Below are 19,325 nucleotides of genomic sequence, written 5' to 3'. Positions count from 1 at the left end.
AACTACAGTATGGACTAAATAACCTTGCGTGTTTAGTGTGGTTTCTCTCACCCCTACTCAAGCCAAAACGGACTCTGTCAAGGCCTTAACCCATTTTGGGCGGGAACCCCTTTTGGTGTTTTAAGCATTATGTTGTAGCTTACTTTAGCTGTTGAAAAATAGCAGATCTACAAGCTCATAGCGCGGCACCGAGTGCCACGCTATGAGCTTGTAGGTCTGCTATTTTTGAAAAATCCTGAAAATGTGGCCCAAATATTTTCTTTCAGAGCGAACATTTTTAACTCAAATCTATGCTTCTGGAACAACATATTTTCAGCTGGGGGTTGTGTGTGTGTGTGTGTGTGTCTGTTCTTTTTTTTTGCAAAACCTTAATACAAATATTAAATACATAAATAACAGACCTGCAGTAACCCACCAGGTTTGGACATGACCAAAACATATGAGTCCAATCTGTTGATGCTGATGGTATGTTCTCCATAGTCTCGCTGTACTATAGGGCAGTGGTTTATATTCTCCATAGTCTAGCTGTACTATAGGGCAGTGGTTTATATTCTCCATAGTCTCGCTGTACTATAGGGCAGTGGTTTATATTCTCCATAGTCTCGCTGTACTATAGGGCAGTGGTTTATATTCTCCATAGTCTCGTTGTACTATAGGGCAGTGGTTTATATTCTCCATAGTCTCGTTGTACTATAGGGCAGTGGTTTATATTCTCCATAGTCTCGCTGTACTATAGGGCAGTGGTTTATATTCTCCATAGTCTCGTTGTACTATAGGGCAGTGGTTTATATTCTCCATAGTCTCGCTGTACTATAGGGCAGTGGTTTATATTCTCCATAGTCTCGCTGTACTATAGGGCAGTGGTTTATATTCTCCATAGTCTCGCTGTACTATAGGGCAGTGGTTTATATTCTCCATAGTCTCGCTGTACTATAGGGCAGTGGTTTATATTCTCCATAGTCTCGTTGTACTATAGGGCAGTGGTTTATATTCTCCATAGTCTCGTTGTACTATAGGGCAGTGGTTTATATTCTCCATAGTCTAGCTGTACTATAGGGCAGTGGTTTATATTCTCCATAGTCTAGCTGTACTATAGGGCAGTGGTTTATATTCTCCATAGTCTAGCTGTACTATAGGGCAGTGGTTTATATTCTCCATAGTCTAGCTGTACTATAGGGCAGTGGTTTATATTCTCCATAGTCTCGTTGTACTATAGGGCAGTGGTTTATATTCTCCATAGTCTAGCTGTACTATAGGGCAGTGGTTTATATTCTCCATAGTCTCGCTGTACTATAGGGCAGTGGTTTATATTCTCCATAGTCTAGTTGTACTATAGGGCAGTGGTTTATATTCTCCATAGTCTAGTTGTACTATAGGGCAGTGGTTTATATTCTCCATAGTCTCGCTGTACTATAGGGCAGTGGTTTATATTCTCCATAGTCTCGCTGTACTATAGGGCAGTGGTTTATATTCTCCATAGTCTAGTTGTACTATAGGGCAGTGGTTTATATTCTCCATAGTCTCGCTGTACTATAGGGCAGTGGTTTATATTCTCCATAGTCTCGCTGTACTATAGGGCAGTGGTTTTCAACCTTTTTCATGTCAAGGCCCATTACTTTTTGGGCAATTGAGCCACCACAATTTGATGAGATTGAGCCTCTCGGAACCAGAATGTAAGATTTTGTCCACAATTCCATGCTGTATTTGATGTTGGTATACCATTAGGAGAGAACAGGAAAGACAATTCTTCTACATTCTCTAATTGTGTCGACTTTCTTGTAAATTTAGTAATGCAGATGTTTAACAATAATGTAACTCTTGAGAGCTTAAAATGAAATCAAATTTTGTTTCATTTTATGCTCTCAAGAGTTAAAGATCTATAAGGGTCCATTTGGTTACTCTCTATCATTTAGCTGGGGACCACCTGGAACCCCCTCAAGGACCACTGGTATCACTAATATGTATGGCATGGTGTAGTACAGTTGAGTTTGGGTTTTGCACCCCAGCCTACTGACAGGAAATATGCTGAGCTGTGTATCGGACGGTTATTCTATTGAAACCACATGGTTTCATGGAAATCATCCACCCACATTTCTTATCTCTTTACACAACTAATAAAGTAAAATTATTGAAGTAATTAAACAGGGGAGTAAAGTATGCCACTCAGTCACACATACCAGATCTAATTGTGAAAGTACAACAGAGGTTAACGTTATGCGACAACGACCGATTGTGTCATCGGTAGACTTTTTGTTTTTAAATTTGTGTATGATTTTTAATATTTCTTTTGTTTGTTTACACCCCCAATGAATATAATAGAATAGACTTTATTTGCCATTTGCACAAGTGAATAGGAAAGGTTGGAGCGCAGCTCCCAGGGTCGGCATTAAAAAAGGGAGGGACAGGTGAGAATAGAAACATAGAGCATACAATCCTAGAATAAATAAGTGCTTCATAGTCTATACCTAAAAACAATGTATAACATACTTGCATGTTCTGTCTCACACAAACTATAAGAATGCATGGAGCACAACTCAGTTAGGCTACAAATGATGATATATTCATCGAGAACAAAGAGTTCAATCTCTGTCTTGTCTGTCTTGTCTGTTGTGACCTTGAAGATTGGCTATTTTCATGCTATTTTCACACATGGAAAAGTATAAATAAGTAAGTAATAGGCTATAATATGGCAAAGTATAACAGTGATTGAGTGGTTAATTATTATCATCATCATCATCTATCAAAAAGAACAGTTTGAATGTCTTAATGTGGACGGCCAACATCCACGGTGATAAAGAACAGTTTGAATGTCTTAATGTGGACGGCCAACATCCACGGTGATAAAGAACAGTTTGAATGTCTTAATGTGGACGGCCAACATCCACAGTGATAAAGAACAGTTTGAATGTCTTAATGTGGACGGCCAACATCCACGGTGATAAAGAACAGTTTGAATGTCTTAATGTGGACGGCCAACATCCACGGTGATAAAGAACAGTTTGAATGTCTTAATGTGGACGGCCAACATCCACGGTGATAAAGAACAGTTTGAATGTCTTAATGTGGACGGCCAACATCCACTGTGATAAAGAACAGTTTGAATGTCTTAATGTGGACGGCCAACATCCACTGTGATAAAGAACAGTTTGAATGTCTTAATGTGGACGGCCAACATCCACTGTGATAAAGAACAGTTTGAATGTCTTAATGTGGACGGCCAACATCCACTGTGATAAAGAACAGTTTGAATGTCTTAATGTGGACGGCCAACATCCACTGTGATAAAGAACAGTTTGAATGTCTTAATGTGGACGGCCAACATCCACTGTGATAAAGAACAGTTTGAATGTCTTAATGTGGACGGCCAACATCCACTGTGATAAAGAACAGTTTGAATGTCTTAATGTGGACGGCCAACATCCACGGTGATAAAGAACAGTTTGAATGTCTTAATGTGGACGGCCAACATCCACGGTGATAAAGAACAGTTTGAATGTCTTAATGTGGACGGCCAACATCCACTGTGATAAAGAACAGTTTGAATGTCTTAATGTGGACGGCCAACATCCACTGTGATAAAGAACAGTTTGAATGTCTTAATGTGGACGGCCAACATCCACTGTGATAAAGAACAGTTTGAATGTCTTAATGTGGACGGCCAACATCCACGGTGATAAAGAACAGTTTGAATGTCTTAATGTGGACGGCCAACATCCACTGTGATAAAGAACAGTTTGAATGTCTTAATGTGGACGGCCAACATCCACGGTGATAAAGAACAGTTTGAATGTCTTAATGTGGACGGCCAACATCCACTGTGATAAAGAACAGTTTGAATGTCTTAATGTGGACGGCCAACATCCACGGTGATAAAGAACAGTTTGAATGTCTTAATGTGGACGGCCAACAGCCACGGTGATAAAGAACAGTTTGAATGTCTTAATGTGGACGGCCAACAGCCACGGTGATAAAGAACAGTTTGAATGTCTTAATGTGGACGGCCAACATCCACTGTGATAAATGTGTACAGCGGGTCCTTGTCAACGTGGCTGATGGTGTATGTGAGGGAGCTGAGGCCGTCCTCGTCCATGGTCAACGCTGTCCTAGAGAGCATGTCCAATGCGTGGGGATTTGGCTCATTATGCAAGTCTCCTTCGTGCTTTATCATCTTGTATCTCCCCGTCACCATGTCGGGCCGAGAGATATTTTGGAATTTGATGACGGTTCTCTGGTAGAGATCATCATCTTCACCGCCCCAACCCCAGAATTCATTCGAGAAGCCATTAATGACCAAGTACTGCTCTATCGACATGGACACGACCCCTCCAAAGTTGTTTGGTGAGGGCAACGCAAACTTAAATTTGTCAATGGCCACAGAAAAGTGTCTGGGCTTATTAAAGCAGGTATAGATGTTACGGTCATTCATAGGGATTAAGTCCACATCAGAGAAGACAACGCAGGTATAACTGTACTCTTTCATTGCCCTGATAAAGCCTACATTCATCAATTTGGCCCTATTGAATGTCCCCTCGCCGTCCTGATTAATGACGTACACTCCGTAGTCCAGCTGTTGCCGCTGTAGAATGGGATGGAGGTAGTAGAGCCACTGGATGAGGTGCTGATGTCGATTGCGAAATGGAATGATGATCGCCACCTGACAGAAACATAATGTTAATGTTATACATTATGGTACAAACTGGTTGGTACCATGGTACACACTATGGGACACATATTCAGGTAGTTACTGCCTATACTGGCATACGACACATATTGGTCCAGTGTTTTACAAGAGTGTCCCTGGACAGGCAGACAGGGGAACAGACCTTCATTTCCGAGGCACCACATTTTTCGAAACCAGGCGCGCGCGCGCACACACACACACACACACACACACACACACACACACACACACACACACACACACACACACACACACACACACACACACACACACACACACACACACACACACACACACACACACACACACACTCTGAAAGAGGAGCTAATAATGCACTACAGTGTGGGGAAGCCTGGAAGATCAGACAAGAAATGTCTACTTTAAAATACAGGACGAATAGGGGTTTAGTAATCCAATCTTTTTGTCTAGCATCCTCTAAGTAAACAAACCTCCCAATGGAGAAAACAAAGTAGGGTGCGTGACGTTTTCAATTTTGGAAACATTTGTATTAGGCATTCATTTCTCATTTACAAGCTTGTCTTTATCCCATGAGGAACATCCACCTTTATTATTTAATCACAATGTCGTCTGCATTTCCTCAGTGTGATTAAAGCAGTCCTTTCAGTAAAGAAAAGCTTCACTCATATAGTCAGTTGTGTGTGTGCCATGTGCCATATGGTGAGAAAAATAATTTATTTCTCGACCGGATGAGATGGAGAAATACATAATTATTCTCACCATATGACCACTCCAGGGTTTGTCTGTAGTTTTGTGTATTTGGTTGGTAATCCAAGAAGACTTAGCTCTTTAGGTAAATGACATGTCTGTATCAATAACTGTGTTAACTGCTCTGAGAGCATGGACCTGGAGAAATGTGTCAAATCAATAATTGACAGAAAAACTGTAATTAGATTTGTTAAACAGCATTGATTACACGGAGAACAAGCCAATACCAAACTTCAAGTCGTCCATTAATCTACAAACCTTATGAGGCGAAATACAGTCTGGTGGTTTGTATCGTCCTCCCTCCAGCAGAGAAGGCTTCATCTCTGCTCTCACAGCCTCCATGGTCCTGTTCCAGTTGAACTCCACGTGAAGTGGACCCACCAGGTGAGGAGAGGTCCCAGGACAGGATGCCAGAGTCTTTTGTACTTCAGACTCGGTTGTTGGGGTTTTTGTCGTCTGGGTTTTAGCTAACTCATCTCCTGTCATCATCTGAATGACACTGATGTGTCTGGAAAACAGCCATAAACCAAGTAATATCACTAACTGAAGCACTATTATGATTCCTATTGCCAGTTTCATCTGCATCTTTCCTTGAAGAAAGTGACAATGATTTGAAGATATAACAGCCTCTCTCTCTCTCTCTCTCTCTCAGAATGCAATGGTGAACATGCAGGCGTGGCAACACCTGCGCAGTGTGGTGTGTGTGTGTGTGTGTGTGTGTGTGTGTGTGTGTGTGTGTGTGCGCGCGTGTGTCACCTCCTTTCACCCACAGCCAAAAAGGAGGAAGCTCAAAGTCTAGACATTAAAGTGCATGACAGTGAATTACACCTTTAATGAGCCTAACGATATGCTGTTGGAGGACAAGCATAAAAAGCTTTTTTTTGTACAGTACTGACTACAGTATGTGGACCATGGTGACATTGATCAATTCTTGATAAAATAGCTTCTAATATATTATTTAGGCCCCAAAATCTATACATTAAGGCAACCGGCCGGTTCTACGTGCTGCACAAGGTGCCCTTTTTTCACTTGAGCACCTGCCCCTCAAAATGTCTGCGCACGCCACTGACCCCTGACCCCTGCCCCTCTAAATGTCTGTGCACGCCACTGACCCCTGACCCTCTAAATGTCTGTGCACGCCACTGACCCCTGCCCCTCTAAATGTCTGTGCACGCCACTGACCCCTGACCCTCTAAATGTCTGCGCACGCCACTGACCCCTGCCCCTCTAAATGTCTGTGCACGCCACTGATCCCTGCCCCTCTAAATGTCTGTGCACGCCACTGACCCCTGCCCCTCTAAATGTCTGTGCACGCCACTGACCCCTGACCCTCTAAATGTCTGTGCACGCCACTGACCCCTGACCCCTGCCCCTCTAAATGTCTGTGCACGCCACTGACCCCTGACCCTCTAAATGTCTGTGCACGCCACTGCATCCAGTCCTAGTATTTCAGAAATAACAGACCTCCCTCCAACCAGGCTTGGTTATCTGAACTGACTTGTATATTACACATGGAGAAAATGTGTTATGTTATGATGGATAATTCAAGCAAGTTCCATGCGATTTGGCAGCAATTCTTAGAACACATTGCTCAAATGTCTCACTGATCCCACTTAGCATTTAGTCTGCATGCAGCATCTGTGTGTCCTCCACGTTCCATGATATATTCTAGTCTCTGTAACTCATTGATTTGAAATCATGCCCTGTTCTCTTTTTTATTGTTTATGCTTTTTTTTTTTTTTTCTCTCTCTCTTTTTCTTTTCAATTCCTTTGTCTGTTCTTTTTTTTTGCAAAACCTTAATACAAATATTAAATCACTCATTCTTGAGATAAGGGACAACCTTTTTCAAATCAGATTTCTTTTTTAAGAAACATTAAACTAAAATGGATGTATTTGTAGACACAGGTCTCAACTACCAATCTTGAGAAGGAACAGGTTTTCCATGTAACATTTTTTTCTAAAATGGGACATTTATGCACTTGATTCATAAACAAACTGATTCATGTCAACTCTGTCAGACACACTAAAATCCCTTTTATTTTAATTTTATAATTTCAACAATAATATAAAGTCCTCAGTTATCTTATAATGGCTTTCAGTAGTCAAGTTAAGTAATACAATTAATTTAATATTGTTTTGTTCCAATATCACACTATTATGAAATATCCCATTTCTCAAATCCTTCATTTGCATAAAACCATGTAAAAAAAGAAAGAAAAAAGCATCATTACATAGTATTTCATTTGGTGTTTCAATACAAAAGCACAAAATATTTGACATCGAATCATCTATTTCTTTGGAAATTAACTAAAACATCACGTGACAAGCATCTGACGGAGTTGACAAGTTGAACTGATTTAGGTTCTAGACCACCTAGGATCTTGATTCTGGTGACTAATCCCACATTTTCAAGGATGAGGAATACAGTGGTACTATTTAGATTTGCCCTGTGACCATGGCAGCCATTTTTCAAAATGGCCGCCACCTGCTGTTATTTTACAATAACTCAAGTTCTACACCACCTAGGATCTTGATTCTGGTGACTAATCATACATTTTCAAGGATGTGGGATACATTGGTACTATTTAGATTTGTCCTGTGACCATGGTAGACATTTTTCAAAATGGCCGCCAACGTTCTGTTATTTCATAATAACTTAAGTTCTACACCACCTAGGATCTTGATTCTGGTGACTAATCCTACATTTTCAAGGATGGGGAATACAGTAGTACTATTTAGATTTATCCTGTGACCATGGCAGCCATTTAAAAAAATGGCGGACCTGCTATTATTTTACCAATTAGTCAGGGAATATTATCAGAATAATGTCAAATCTGTGAATAGAGGGTATGCATGTGACATCATCATCAAACCAGGAAGTTATGCAGGAACGCCTACTGAGTGGCAAAAAAATACTTTCTGGCCTTGACAGCACATACATCCACACAGAAAAGTCTTATCTGATTGCATTAAACAACATTAAACAATGTTAAACTCACTTTGCCTGTTGCTTTGCCACTCGATTTGCCACTCGATGTGCCATTCACTTTAAGCATGTGCATACTCTATACATTTCTTACCAAGAATTTTCTTCACCAATGTGTTTGTAAAGGTGTCTACTAACATATCCCACATTGGTTTCTATTGAACCACCCTAGGGGAATTTTTGACAGCTGCTGAAAGTTGGGTACCATCAACAACCAATATAAGGCTAAATGTTCTAAATTTCATTATGCTTTAAGTAGCATGTGGCATGTCAAACTAGGGGGTTTTCATGATTCTGAATCCATTCCAAGCATTAGTTTTGCACGAAAAACACTCCTTTGGTTAAATGGTAAATGGTGCATTTATATAGTGCCTTTATCCAAGGCGCTTTACATAGATTGTGCATTACATTCACCCATTCACACACATTCATACACCGATTGCGGCGGAAGCCATGCAAGGTACCAACCAGCACATCGGGAGCAATTTGGGGTTCAGTGTCTTGCCCAAGGACACTTCGACATGTAGACAGGAGGAGCCGGGATTCGAACCGCCGACCCATGGATCATTGGATGACCTGCTCTAACTCTTGAGCCGCCCCGCTAAAAACGGCCATAGCCATCATCACAGATGTGATGAGGTCAGCACATTTGGGCAAGTGGCTATGGCCAAACTATAGGGTCTATGGCCAAACTAGGGGTCAAACGCCCAAATGTGCTGACCTCATCCCATTTGTGATGACGGCTATGGCCGTTTTCAGCCCAAGGAGTGTTTTTCGTGCATAGCTAATGCTTGGAATGCATTCAGAATCATGAAAACCCCCTAGTTTGACATGTCACATGCTACTGAAAGCATAATGAACATTTTGCCTTACCGGTACTAGGTTGTTGATGGTACCCCAACTTTCAGCAGCTGTCAAAAGTTCCCCTAGGGTGGTTGGTCGGGGGCCATGCAGTTAGTGTTACATCATTTTTTGGGGTCCTTGACATGAAAATGTTTGAGAACGACTGACATAGAAACATGGGTTTTTCAGAAAACTGTCAGGATTTAGAAGATATTTGTAGAATCGTCCTCAGTTAATAGGGATCCAGTGAACAAAAAATAATCTTGTCTTAAGCTACTATGGAAATAGATGACATACATGATGTGTTCACTTTGATAATAAGATCAGGAAACAAATTAGTCAAGGACGGGTCATTTCTTATTCAAAACATTTGAAATAAGCAGGAACAGTGGGGCTGGTTCTCCTCCCAAATTTGTTTTTGCTATATAATATCAGCAAATCCTTGACCGCAGCTGAGCCCTGCAGTATCACTGATGGTAATGGTCTATGGTAATTCTGTCACCAGTTGAACCAGTATAAATTATGGTCTATGGAAATTCTCTGTCTGGAACAATGTTATATAAATTAATATAAATGATGCATCCTTGAATGGCCGGATTGGCTGCATCCACACCAAGATGTTCTTCGTTTGAAAACACAGCACGCAGCGCTAGTAACCTTTGCACCATGTGCACTTCCTGTACCATTCACACTACTCTGGCCTTTTCAAACCCCTTAAAATGGAGACATTGGATAGCACTTCTTCTGGACCTGTTTTGTTGTGAAAACTACAACATTGCAAAGGAGACAGAAACATTTTGAAACACAGAGCGTTGCGTAGTGAGCTGGTAGATCTATAGGGCTAGGGCAATGGATCATTTTAAATGTCTTCGTACCAATAGGGCTAGGGCAATGGATCATTTTAAATGTCTTCGTACCAATAGGGCTAGGGCAATGGATCATTTTAAATGTCTTCGTACCAATAGGGCTAGGGCAATGGATCATTTTAAATGTCTTCGTACCAATAGGGCTAGGGCAATGGATCATTTTAAATGTCTTCGTACCAATAGGGCTAGGGCAATGGATCATTTTAAATGTCTTCGTACCAATAGGGCTAGGGCAATGGATCATTTTAAATGTCTTCGTACCAATAGGGCTAGGGCAATGGATCATTTTAAATGTCTTCGTACCAATAGGGCTAGGGCAATGGATCATTTTAAATGTCTTCGTACCAATAGGGCTAGGGCAATGGATCATTTTAAATGTCTTCGTACCAATAGGGCTAGGGCAATGGATCATTTTAAATGTCTTCGTACCAATAGGGCTAGGGCAATGGATCATTTTAAATGTCTTCGTACCAATAGGGCTAGGGCAATGGATCATTTTAAATGTCTTCGTACCAATAGGGCTAGGGCAATGGATCATTTTAAATGTATTCGTACCAATAGGGCTAGGGCAATGGATCATTTTAAATGTCTTCGTACCAATAGGGCTAGGGCAATGGATCATTTTAAATGTCTTCGTACCAATAGGGCTAGGGCAATGGATCATTTTAAATGTCTTCGTACCAATAGGGCTAGGGCAATGGATCATTTTAAATGTCTTCGTACCAATAGGGCTAGGGCAATGGATCATTTTAAATGTCTTCGTACCAATAGGGCTAGGGCAATGGATCATTTTAAATGTCTTCGTACCAATAGGGCTAGGGCAATGGATCATTTTAAATGTCTTCGTACCAATAGGGCTAGGGCAATGGATCATTTTAAATGTCTTCGTACCAATAGGGCTAGGGCAATGGATCATTTTAAATGTCTTCGTACCAATAGGGCTAGGGCAATGGATCATTTTAAATGTCTTCGTACCAATAGGGCTAGGGCAATGGATCATTTTAAATGTCTTCGTACCAATAGGGCTAGGGCAATGGATCATTTTAAATGTCTTCGTACCAATAGGGCTAGGGCAATGGATCATTTTAAATGTCTTCGTACCAATAGGGCTAGGGCAATGGATCATTTTAAATGCTTCGTACCAATAGGGCTAGGGCAATGGATCATTTTAAATGCTTCGTACCAATAGGGCTGGGGCAATGGATCATTTTAAATGTCTTCGTACCAATAGGGCTGGGGCAATGGATCCTTTCGTCTTCGTACCAATAGGGCTAGGGCAATGGTTAGGGTTAGGGTTAGGGCAATGGTTAGGGTTAGGGCAATGGATAGATAATTTGAAATGCTGGAAAGTTTACATGAATAATAAAAAAAATAAAATGCACCCATGTTATAATTTGATATTCTCATGTTATACATTTTAGAATGAAGTGTCTGGTGCTGGGAGTCTGGTGCAATGCACGGGTCCTGGCGGTACTCCTGGTGAGAGCAGGAGTGGAACTGGTGAGACGTAGGAGGGGCTCAGGCCCACATGCCAGAATTGTACCTCCCAGACCCGGCAGAGTAGTTCCGGAGTGGATCCAACGGATTGTGTGGCCCTGGTCTTTCCCTATAGTGGGTCTGATCGAGGGTAGCTATACTGGGACGTAAGTCGGGACTTGATCACCCCGGCTGGGTCACCCGAGTGAGGGGTATGATGATGTATTTTCGCTAAATCTGTTCCTATAGGCTGTGAGGTCAGAAGTGAAATAAGTCTACTCTGGTAAACTCACCCAAACTACAAGGACTTATATCATCAATGGATAGTTTACTTTATAATATCAAGTACTTACAAATATAAATTGATGATATAAACTATCATCAATACACATTGAATTTGACAGCGGCTTCCAGACCAGAACAATGCAATTAGAGCCGGTTTGAACTTTGAAGCCGGTTTAACTAAATGCGAGACATTTACAATGTACATTTAGTTAAATATTACACAAAGTACAGTCAATACAGTATGTACAACTAGCCACTTCCTCCAGTCGTGATGTCATTACTGTACAATTCCAATCTGCAGTTACCTTTTCAGAAATTCTGTCCTTTTAGTTTCCATATATTTATATAAAAGGCTAAAAGCAACTGATATTGCTGTATAGATGTGTCAAAGTCTGAGAAAATCTGAATTTGTCCTTTACCTGCTGCTTTACCTTTAAAGCTACAATCCATAAATTTCATATCCTACCTGGGATTGGACCCCAGGATTGGACTCCAGGTCGCCTGAGCAGCACCAACATGACTACTGTTGAGCTGTTTTTTTGGCAAATCAAAATAGCAAATATAAGACTTCCGGTGGACGATCTCTTCAAAATAAGAGTACGCTCTAGAGTATTGAAAAAAAGATTAATTTGCATCTCCCGGACGCGTGCGTATGTCACACTAGTCGAAACATAGCAGGGATTTTTGTCCAGCGTCCACTTTAGTCTGGAAATGGGAAGTTTTTTGACCTCTGACCTGGTGCCAATTTTTGTTTTACACCTCTGCTGCTTAGCGGAGGGTGTGGTGTTGTAGAGGAGGTCTCCCCGGACGCGTGCATATGTCACACTAGTCGAAACATAGCAGGGATTTTTGTCCAGCGTCCACTTTATTCCACTTTAGTCTGGAAATGGGATATTTTTTTACCTCGCTGTATGGCATGCAATTATTTGTTTTACACCTCTGCTGCTTAGCAGACGGTGTGGTGTTGTAGAGGAGGTCTCCCCGGACATGTGCATATGTCACACTAGTCGATACATAGAAGGGATTTTTGTCCAGCATCCACTTTATTAAGTCCATGCACTCCAGTGAATGGACTTGGGCATTTATCCATTTAGATAACTTTTTTACGTTATTTAATTACTTATTTTTACACAGAAACATAATGTGTGTCTTCACAATAACTGTAATGTAATAATAATACTAATAATGTAATGTAATAATTATTTAATTAACGACGCTTTTATTCTGAAAGCAACCGGATGTCTTAAATTTGCTAGCTCTCAAACAGGAAGTTCTAGATGTGCCAAAAAGACGGAGCCGTACTTTAGTGGTCCTACACGACCACAGGATGTACTGTACAGTACATTTAGAGTACTTTAGTGGTCCTACACGACCACAGGATGTACAGTACAGTACATTTAGAGTACTTTAGTGGTCCTACACGACCACAGGATGTACAGTACAGTACATTTAGAGTACTTTAGTGGTCCTACACGACCACAGGATGTACAGTACAGTACATTTAGAGTACTTTAGTGGTCCTACACGACCACAGGATGTACAGTACAGTACATTTAGAGTACTTTAGTGGTCCTACACGACCACAGGATGTACAGTACAGTACATTTAGAGTACTTTAGTGGTCCTACACGACCACAGGATGTACAGTACAGTACATTTAGAGTACTTTAGTGGTCCTACATGACCACAGGATGTACAGTACAGTACATTTAGAGTACTTTAGTGGTCCTACACGACCACAGGATGTACAGTACAGTACATTTAGAGTACTTTAGTGGTCCTACACGACCACAGGATGTACAGTACAGTACATTTAGAGTACTTTAGTGGTCCTACACGACCACAGGATGTACTGTACAGTACATTTAGAGTACTTTAGTGGTCCTACACGACCACAGGATGTACAGTACAGTACATTTAGAGTACTTTAGTGGTCCTACACGACCACAGGATGTACAGTACAGTACATTTAGAGTACTTTAGTGGTCCTACACGACCACAGGATGTACAGTACATTTAGAGTACTTTAGTGGTCCTAGACGACCACAGGATGTACAGTACAGTACATTTAGAGTACTTTAGTGGTCCTACACGACCACAGGATGTACAGTACAGTACATTTAGAGTACTTTAGTGGTCCTAGACGACCACAGGATGTACTGTACAGTACATTTAGAGTACTTTAGTGGTCCTACACGACCACAGGATGTACAGTACAGTACATTTAGAGTACTTTAGTGGTCCTACACGACCACAGGATGTACAGTACAGTACATTTAGAGTACTTTAGTGGTCCTACACGACCACAGGATGTACAGTACAGTACATTTAGAGTACTTTAGTGGTCCTACACGACCACAGGATGTACAGTACAGTACATTTAGAGTACTTTAGTGGTCCTACACGACCACAGGATGTACAGTACAGTACATTTAGAGTACTTTAGTGGTCCTACACGACCACAGGATGTACAGTACAGTACATTTAGAGTACTTTAGTGGTCCTACACGACCACAGGATGTACAGTACAGTACATTTAGAGTACTTTAGTGGTCCTACACGACCACAGGATGTACAGTACAGTACATTTAGAGTACTTTAGTGGTCCTACACGACCACAGGATGTACAGTACAGTACATTTAGAGTACTTTAGTGGTCCTACACGACCACAGGATGTACTGTACAGTACATTTAGAGTACTTTAGTGGTCCTACACGACCACAGGATGTACAGTACAGTACATTTAGAGTACTTTAGTGGTCCTACACGACCACAGGATGTACAGTACAGTACATTTAGAGTACTTTAGTGGTCCTACACGACCACAGGATGTACAGTACATTTAGAGTACTTTAGTGGTCCTACACGACCACAGGATGTACAGTACAGTACATTTAGAGTACTTTAGTGGTCCTACACGACCACAGGATGTACAGTACATTTAGAGTACTTTAGTGGTCCTACACGACCACAGGATGTACAGTACAGTACATTTAGAGTACTTTAGTGGTCCTACACGACCACAGGATGTACTGTACAGTACATTTAGAGTACTTTAGTGGTCCTACACGACCACAGGATGTACAGTACAGTACATTTAGAGTACTTTAGTGGTCCTACACGACCACAGGATGTACAGTACATTTAGAGTACTTTAGTGGTCCTACACGACCACAGGATGTACAGTACAGTACATTTAGAGTACTTTAGTGGTCCTACACGACCACAGGATGTACAGTACAGTACATTTAGAGTACTTTAGTGGTCCTACACGACCACAGGATGTACAGTACAGTACATTTAGAGTACTTTAGTGGTCCTACACGACCACAGGATGTACAGTACAGTACATTTAGAGTACTTTAGTGGTCCTACACGACCACAGGATGTACAGTACAGTACATTTAGAGTACTTTAGTGGTCCTACACGACCACAGGATGTACAGTACATTTAGAGTACTTTAGTGGTCCTACACGACCACAGGATGTACAGTACAGTACATTTAGAGTACTTTAGTGGTCCTACACGACCACAGGATGTACAGTACAGTACATTTAGAGTACTTTAGTGGTCCTACACGACCACAGGATGTACTGTACAGTACATTTAGAGTACTTTAGTGGTCCTACACGACCACAGGATGTACAGTACAGTACATTTAGAGTACTTTAGTGGTCCTACACGACCACAGGATGTACAGTACAGTACATTTAGAGTACTTTAGTGGTCCTACACGACCACAGGATGTACAGTACAGTACATTTAGAGTACTTTAGTGGTCCTACACGACCACAGGATGTACAGTACAGTACATTTAGAGTACTTTAGTGGTCCTACACGACCACAGGATGTACAGTACAGTACATTTAGAGTACTTTAGTGGTCCTACACGACCACAGGATGTACAGTACAGTACATTTAGAGTACTTTAGTGGTCCTACACGACCACAGGATGTACAGTACAGTACATTTAGAGTACTTTAGTGGTCCTACACGACCACAGGATGTACAGTACAGTACATTTAGAGTACTTTAGTGGTCCTACACGACCACAGGATGTACAGTACAGTACATTTAGAGTACTTTAGTGGTCCTACACGACCACAGGATGTACTGTACAGTACATTTAGAGTACTTTAGTGGTCCTACACGACCACAGGATGTACAGTACAGTACATTTAGAGTACTTTAGTGGTCCTACACGACCACAGGATGTACAGTACAGTACATTTAGAGTACTTTAGTGGTCCTACACGACCACAGGATGTACTGTACAGTACATTTAGAGTACTTTAGTGGTCCTACACGACCACAGGATGTACAGTACAGTACATTTAGAGTACTTTAGTGGTCCTACACGACCACAGGATGTACAGTACATTTAGAGTACTTTAGTGGTCCTACACGACCACAGGATGTACTGTACAGTACATTTAGAGTACTTTAGTGGTCCTACACGACCACAGGATGTACAGTACAGTACATTTAGAGTACTTTAGTGGTCCTACACGACCACAGGATGTACTGTACAGTACATTTAGAGTACTTTAGTGGTCCTACACGACCACAGGATGTACAGTACATTTAGAGTACTTTAGTGGTCCTACACGACCACAGGATGTACAGTACATTTAGAGTACTTTAGTGGTCCTACACGACCACAGGATGTACTGTACAGTACATTTAGAGTACTTTAGTGGTCCTACACGACCACAGGATGTACAGTACAGTACATTTAGAGTACTTTAGTGGTCCTACACGACCACAGGATGTACAGTACATTTAGAGTACTTTAGTGGTCCTACACGACCACAGGATGTACTGTACAGTACATTTAGAGTACTTTAGTGGTCCTACACGACCACAGGATGTACAGTACAGTACATTTAGAGTACTTTAGTGGTCCTACACGACCACAGGATGTACAGTACAGTACATTTAGAGTACTTTAGTGGTCCTACACGACCACAGGATGTACAGTACAGTACAGTACATTTAGAGTACTTTAGTGGTCCTACACGACCACAGGATGTACTGTACAGTACATTTAGAGTACTTTAGTGGTCCTACACGACCACAGGATGTACTGTACAGTACATTTAGAGTACTTTAGTGGTCCTACACGACCACAGGATGTACAGTACATTTAGAGTACTTTAGTGGTCCTACACGACCACAGGATGTACAGTACATTTAGAGTACTTTAGTGGTCCTACACGACCACAGGATGTACTGTACAGTACATTTAGAGTACTTTAGTGGTCCTACACGACCACAGGATGTACAGTACATTTAGAGTACTTTAGTGGTCCTACACGACCACAGGATGTACAGTACAGTACATTTAGAGTACTTTAGTGGTCCTACACGACCACAGGATGTACAGTACAGTACATTTAGAGTACTTTAGTGGTCCTACACGACCACAGGATGTACTGTACAGTACATTTAGAGTACTTTAGTGGTCCTACACGACCACAGGATGTACAGTACAGTACATTTAGAGTACTTTAGTGGTCCTACACGACCACAGGATGTACAGTACAGTACATTTAGAGTACTTTAGTGGTCCTACACGACCACAGGATGTACAGTACAGTACATTTAGAGTACTTTAGTGGTCCTACACGACCACAGGATGTACAGTACAGTACATTTAGAGTACTTTAGTGGTCCTACACGACCACAGGATGTACAGTACAGTACATTTAGAGTACTTTAGTGGTCCTACACGACCACAGGATGTACAGTACATTTAGAGTACTTTAGTGGTCCTACACGACCACAGGATGTACTGTACTGTACATTTAGAGTACTTTAGTGGTCCTACACGACCACAGGATGTACAGTACAGTACATTTAGAGTACTTTAGTGGTCCTACACGACCACAGGATGTACAGTACAGTACATTTAGAGTACTTTAGTGGTCCTACACGACCACAGGATGTACAGTACATTTAGAGTACTTTAGTGGTCCTACACGACCACAGGATGTACAGTACATTTAGAGTACTTTAGTGGTCCTACACGACCACAGGATGTACAGTACAGTACATTTAGAGTACTTTAGTGGTCCTACACGACCACAGGATGTACAGTACAGTACATTTAGAGTACTTTAGTGGTCCTACACGACCACAGGATGTACTGTACTGTACATTTAGAGTACTTTAGTGGTCCTACACGACCACAGGATGTACAGTACAGTACATTTAGAGTACTTTAGTGGTCCTACACGACCACAGGATGTACAGTACAGTACATTTAGAGTACTTTAGTGGTCCTACACGACCACAGGATGTACAGTACAGTACATTTAGAGTACTTTAGTGGTCCTACACGACCACAGGATGTACTGTACTGTACATTTAGAGTACTTTAGTGGTCCTACACGACCACAGGATGTACAGTACAGTACATTTAGAGTACTTTAGTGGTCCTACACGACCACAGGATGTACTGTACAGTACATTTAGAGTACTTTAGTGGTCCTACACGACCACAGGATGTACAGTACAGTACATTTAGAGTACTTTAGTGGTCCTACACGACCACAGGATGTACTGTACAGTACATTTAGAGTACTTTAGTGGTCCTACACGACCACAGGATGTACAGTACAGTACATTTAGAGTACTTTAGTGGTCCTACACGACCACAGGATGTACAGTACAGTACATTTAGAGTACTTTAGTGGTCCTACACGACCACAGGATGTACAGTACATTTAGAGTACTTTAGTGGTCCTACACGACCACAGGATGTACTGTACAGTACATTTAGAGTACTTTAGTGGTCCTACACGACCACAGGATGTACAGTACAGTACATTTAGAGTACTTTAGTGGTCCTACACGACCACAGGATGTACAGTACATTTAGAGTACTTTAGTGGTCCTACACGACCACAGGATGTACAGTACATTTAGAGTACTTTAGTGGTCCTACACGACCACAGGATGTACAGTACAGTACATTTAGAGTACTTTAGTGGTCCTACACGACCACAGGATGTACAGTACAGTACATTTAGAGTACTTTAGTGGTCCTACACGACCACAGGATGTACAGTACAGTACATTTAGAGTACTTTAGTGGTCCTACACGACCACAGGATGTACAGTACATTTAGAGTACTTTAGTGGTCCTACACGACCACAGGATGTACTGTACAGTACATTTAGAGTACTTTAGTGGTCCTACACGACCACAGGATGTACAGTACAGTACATTTAGAGTACTTTAGTGGTCCTACACGACCACAGGATGTACAGTACAGTACATTTAGAGTACTTTAGTGGTCCTACACGACCACAGGATGTACAGTACATTTAGAGTACTTTAGTGGTCCTACACGACCACAGGATGTACTGTACAGTACATTTAGAGTACTTTAGTGGTCCTACACGACCACAGGATGTACAATACAGTACATTTAGAGTACTTTAGTGGTCCTAC

At 41.4% G+C, this 19,325-nt stretch overlaps 1 protein-coding gene across 1 annotated transcript; it reads right to left on the bottom strand.

Annotated features, from left to right (window-relative positions):
- Positions 1-3,988: 3,988 nt before the first annotated feature.
- LOC306914776 (beta-1,4-galactosyltransferase 1-like) lies at positions 3,989-5,852 on the bottom strand (the record flags this gene model as incomplete). Its single annotated transcript, XM_079491969.1, has 2 exons — positions 5,666-5,852; positions 3,989-4,654 (listed from the first exon to the last, which is right to left on the bottom strand). Exons 1-2 carry the CDS (start codon positions 5,747-5,749, stop codon positions 3,989-3,991), a joined length of 750 nt encoding a protein of 249 aa, XP_079348095.1. The 5' UTR covers positions 5,750-5,852.
- Positions 5,853-19,325: the final 13,473 nt, after the last annotated feature.

Source organism: Electrona antarctica (genome assembly GCF_951216825.1).
Source record: "Electrona antarctica genome assembly, chromosome: 2".
NCBI lineage: Eukaryota > Metazoa > Chordata > Actinopteri > Myctophiformes > Myctophidae > Electrona > Electrona antarctica.
This window is presented reverse-complemented; position numbering and strand designations above follow the sequence as displayed.